Source organism: Gavialis gangeticus, unplaced genomic scaffold, assembly GCF_001723915.1.
Source record: "Gavialis gangeticus isolate Ggan-Ray unplaced genomic scaffold, GavGan_comp1, whole genome shotgun sequence".
NCBI lineage: Eukaryota > Metazoa > Chordata > Crocodylia > Gavialidae > Gavialis > Gavialis gangeticus.
In genome coordinates, this window is record NW_017728998.1 from 6,456,365 (window position 1) to 6,461,807 (window position 5,443).

At 45.2% G+C, this 5,443-nt stretch overlaps 1 protein-coding gene across 1 annotated transcript in view; it reads right to left on the reverse strand.

The window, feature by feature from the left end:
* Positions 1-5,443, reverse strand: part of LOC109289268 (putative phosphoenolpyruvate synthase) — a 58,782-nt gene that overhangs the window by 51,167 nt on the left and 2,172 nt on the right. Inside the window, 1 exon segment of the mRNA XM_019505261.1 lies at positions 3,017-3,170. Within this exon segment, the coding sequence (XP_019360806.1) occupies positions 3,017-3,170 (154 nt within the window).

Genomic DNA, 5,443 nt, shown 5'->3' on the forward strand with positions numbered 1-5,443 from the left:
CCTGTCCTCCTCCACCTCCTGCGTGTCACCACTGCCAGTCCTGACCTCTCCAGCTCCTGTGTGTCACCGCTGCCAATCCTGGCCTCCTCCACCTCTCTTCTCCTGTATATCATGGGTGCCAGCTGCAACACAAGCCTATATCCAGGCAAGGGCCCACTCTGTGGTGGGGCCCGCTCCACCGTAGAAACCTGCATGGGCAGAACGCATCCTTTCCAAGCAACGCCTGACTTGTGCCTACACTTCGTGGTGTCGGCTTCCCTCTGCTTTCTCAGGCTACTTTGTTTTCCCCTCTGTCGAGCATTGGAGGATCCTGCCAGTACTCGCTTTTCAGCACAGCGCTGGTGTGAACACCCCAGTTGTCACATCAGTATAAGCAGTCCTCCAGCTGCAATCCCACCATGCCACTGGAGTCCTAAAGAGCTGGAAGGGACCTGTAGTTAAAGAGACACTAGAAGTTTTACCACTAGGCTAGGGGGCTGGCCCTCCATTATCCAGTTTAAGATCAAAGCCAAAACTGATTTGGGATGTGCGCCGATTTGATAAATGATACAGTTTCTTGAAAAAATAACACAACAAACTTGACACAGCATAGGCAAAGGAAATTGTTTCATGAGCCCTATAGTCACAGAAGCATAGGATCCTAGACTCGTAAGTGTGGAGACGACCTCCAGGAGTCCTCGAATCCCAACCCTGTGCCTGAGGCAGGATCATCCAAACCGTCCTATACAATCCATCATCTAAACTCGACGTAAGATGACCAAGGGGTTCAGGAAGGTGTAGGTTCATGGAGGAGGCCTGCCCCAGCACTTTGCACCTTTGGGGACAATGAGGGCCCACCTGCGGAAGAAGTTGTTACAGTTAAATCATTTTTGATACCCGGGATATCTCTGGGGGCTTTTATTTTTTCTGGAAAAGTACAAGAGAAGCCAAAGCAAGTTCCTCCAAACTATACACTGCTTTATTGGCCTGTTATCCATCAGGCAATATTAACAAGAGCAGCTACACGCAGCAGAGAGTACACAAACATACTCACTACCCGGTGGCGAGGTCTTGGGTCCCTCACAGTCCATCCCCAGGCCTTGAGGCTAGTTCCTGACTCCCACACCTCCGCCTTTGTGTCGGGGAGTTTTGTACCATTCAGGCTCAGATTTCTGTATTCCCATTCCTTCATTTGAGATAAGGATGTCTCGGCCAATTCAGTAAGGAGCAGGGAAACTGAGTCATGGTCTGTAACCACTCTTTTCTAGGGTTGCCTTATTAGGTTTGAGTGTGATCACTGGCCTCTGCATCTCACCTCCCTTGAACCGGCCCCTCACAGTCCTCTCTTCTCACATGCCACAGCGATTCAGACTGAACTGCTCCTGGGATAAAAGTATCTGGGAGGAGGAATGAAGCCACACACCCAAGACAGCAAAAAGGCGTGTTCAGGACTCCCCAACATTATTCAGATTCATAAAACAAAATCTAGCCTTCTTAAGTATCTTGACAGTGCCTCCAATGATTCACTGAGAGTCATTTCTACACCCATAGATGGATGTAGACTTTTGAAAAGGGGGTCTAGGTAGTGAGGTGCATCATCATCTATAAAACAACACCTTTTTCTCCAGTTAAAAATAAACTAGAAACTTTGAATAATACAGCCGTAGGCCCTTGCATATTAGTAGTCTAAGATTGAGGCAAACACACGTATAGGTTCATCAGAAAGCGCTGAAAGCAATCTGCAGGACTGTGAGATAGGAGCTTCATTATCAGGAGCAGCAAACAGACAGCAACATTGCAGAACAAAGGATAGCTGCATTGGTGGAGCTTCAAGGCCGTTAAATGAAGAGTGTAGAAGGGATCAGGAAGGTGATAATGAACCCTGAAGTCAACTGACTCCCTTAACACTGCCTGACTATAAAACTGACTGCCTGGCAGTGGCAGCAGCAGCATTTCAAGTTAGGGTGGAGCAAGAATCAGGATGCACCTGCAACACTGCACCCTCACCTCCACCCCTGCATGGAGTGCCCCTTCATTTCAATCCTCCAGCTCCCACCTCTAACCCTACCCCTAAGTCACTAATCCCAAACCTAATTAGACAGACACTGACTGGCTCCAACACATGCCACCGTGCAGATCCAGCCCATACCTCAATTTGGGGTCACCAAGCAGCATGGGCAGATTTAGGATTTTGCAAAGGGGGATGCAGAGGACGTGGTGCATCATCCCACATAACACAACATACATTTTTCTCCCATTACAAATTAAATAAGATGCCGTAGTAATACCCTATGGGCTTAGGGTTTTAGTATTCCATTTAAGATGGAAGCGAAAATAAATATAACTTTATTGGAGCGTGCATTCATTTGCTACTTTGTATAAAAAAAATAACAAAATAGGAAAAAAATAATCAAAATGTTGCTTTGTTAGTCCCCTAGTCATTGGAGTTAAATGGGCATCTCCTTCAGACTTATAAGACAAACTCTAGCCTTCTTGAGCATCTTGGCAGTGCAGCTGGCACTCCACTGAAAGTTGTTTCCACACCTGAGCAAATGTTTCCCCGAGCTAATGTTTTTAGCTCATGTTTTAGTTAAAAGCAGCTATCACTGCTGTTAAACAGGAGCTACATTACTAGAAGCACCTAATAGACAGCAGAATTGCCAAAGAAAGGGTAGATTGATTAGCAGAACATCAAGAGCAGCAAAAAGGAGAGCGGGTTGCTAACACCCGTGGAATGAAGTATTTAGAAGGAATCAGGTAGATTATAATGAGCCATGAATCAGTTGAATCTCTCACCCTTGCCTGACTAGAAATGTTGCTGCCTAGTCCAGGGCCATCCAGCAGCTCCAACCCTATCCCTAGTATTAGCTTTTGCTTAGGACCACCATCCAGCCCTAACCTAGACCAGGGTCACCGAGACTCAGCTCCATCAATATCCCAGGAACACTAATGAGCTCTATTCCTAACCATACCCCAGGCCACTATCCAGCACCAGTACTTATTCCAGCCAAGGCTATGATCTGGCTCTAACTCTGACCTTTACTTTACCAGGGAACCCCAGTCGCAGCACTGGGATGGGATAACCCTGTGGATAACACCCTAATCCTAATCCACAGCCACCAACCAACCGCAGTCCTAACACTAGTTCATGGCCAGCAACTTTGTCTAGACCTAACCCTATTTCAGGGCATCTACCAGAAACATAATTTTTTCATGTTATTTTACTGATTAGTGCACCTGTCTGTTCAGTAGCTGGGCTTGACTTGTTCTGAGGTGATTGCATCCAGGACCGTAAACTGCATTCAGTAAACAGTTTGCTTCTCAGAAAGCAATCCTGGCAAGTCTCAGTACACAGCCCAGAAAAACATTATGCACTTATGGAGGAATTTTTATGGGGATTTCCAGGCTTCTGTAGTTACAGGGAGTTCAGACTTGATTTCCCAATTCCTTAGAACCACAGCTGGGAGACTCAGAAATGGAAACTGTCTTGGTTAGCTTTGCTTGTGCAGGTCCCTGTTTTGTTCTTGCAATGCATAAAGCAGGAGGTTCAATCTCACACATACGTGTAGCCCTGTGTGTGTTGTCTTCCTGACCTGTTGTATTTCTTAACTTGGAGCAAAAGCATGCAGAAATGGCCAAGCTTTATTTCTGGTTTATAAAACCACATCAGCTAAATTTGATTTGATTTGGAAGCCTGCTCCTGCAGGTTGTTGTGGTTTATTATCAGCAGACGTTGAAACTCCCTGAATTAAACTAAACCCAGTTCATCCAGGGAGAATTGATCAGCAGCACTGAACATTTAACATTTGTAAGGATCTATTTCCTTCTCTTTTTCTCTTTTATTTTTCTTAATAATTACAGCCCTATTTCACTAACTAGTGCTGATGAAAAGTTTCTGTATGTGAGATGTCCCAGTGAGGTAGACAGAGCCCACCTAGAAAGAAGGGCCATCTTCTCAGTCAAACTGGGGAGCCCCAGGACGCAGAATAAATTAAATCCATGGGATACAATGAAAAAAGAAAAAGCAGTGGAGCTCGATCATAGGATAAAGACAGGAAAATTGGTTTGGAAATCAGAGCCCCTCAGAGAGCACCCGCTTTCTCCATAAAGGATGTGTGTCTGTTTGGTGCCCATGTACCAATTTGGACACCTGTGACTTCCTCTTCTACACAAGGAAAGGGCCACAAGAAACATAGGAATCACATGAGTATGGATGGAAAAAACCAGGAGGGAAGCACAGATTACCAGGTCAAAGTCAGGTTACAAGAAGGGGGCACTGAGCAGAGAAACCTGGATATCACCAGCTGCTCTGTACAGGAGTACAAGGAACCACTGGACACCTGACCAAGCAGTTTGAGCACTGAAGTTGTCTGTGGTTTATCTGCAGATCAAGTACAGCACAAATCTGGCCCACCAAGGTGCTTTCACCTTCACCTGATACAACTTTTGCTGCTTATGAGATAATGTGGGGGTGTTCTGCCTTCCTCTGTAGCCAAAGCGAGGGCTCTCTACCTGGGATAGCTCTTCTGTGTATATTAACAACATTTTTTTTACAGAAGCAAGACATTGGCTGCTGTGGTCCCCAGCTTTACCTGTGGCAAGTTAGGGTGTTATGCTTTGTGTTGTGTCAGGGTTGATTGCAGTTTTAGTAAGAGGTTAGATTACGGATTTGTATATCCTGGTTTGGATAGGGATGATCCTGCCTTAGGCAAGGGGTTGGACTAAATGATCTGTGGAGGCCCCTTCTGGCCCCACTTTTCAATGATCTTATGATTCTATCTTAAACTGTTCAGCCATTCAGTATACATCCTAGTTATATGACCTCTTTCATAATGTTTTTGCATGTCCCAGTCTTTAAGATATTTTTCCTCATTCCATTGAGATAAGAGAGAAACTACTGTTCTCATTCTGCAGATGGAGAACTGAGTGCAGAGGAGCTAGAGCCTAGCTGCACGAAAGGACTTGAATTCCATCTAAATCTCTCTTTAGAAGCCCAAGTAAATAAACCCATCACTGTAGTTCTCAAAATCCCTGCCTAAGTTTCATGTGAAGTTGCCTGAAGTCCTGTTTGTGTGCATGCCCAGGACTCGATAAAGTTCTGTTCTCGTGCACATCCCCTCGTGATAAAGTAGAACAGCTCCATGCTCTCATATCAGTGTGAGAGTAAAATTAAGCTCTTGCTCCCTTAAGCTTCCCCTCCTAAAAATGAATGCATTGATTCCTTGTGTATTAAAACTTTGGTCATAGTCTCAGGCCATAAAGGAATCCAAGCCTGGTGAAAACTGCACTGGTAGCAGATTCGTAATTTAAAATACCAGCATAGAGGAGGTAAGTTTGTGTTGACAATTCCTACTAGTATTGGGAAATTGAATAAATACTTGGTGTAATTTCCCTGGAAAAAGAGCAGGCCCTTAGACACCACTGAGAACTACAGGCCAGTCAGCCTTACCTCGATCCTGGGCAA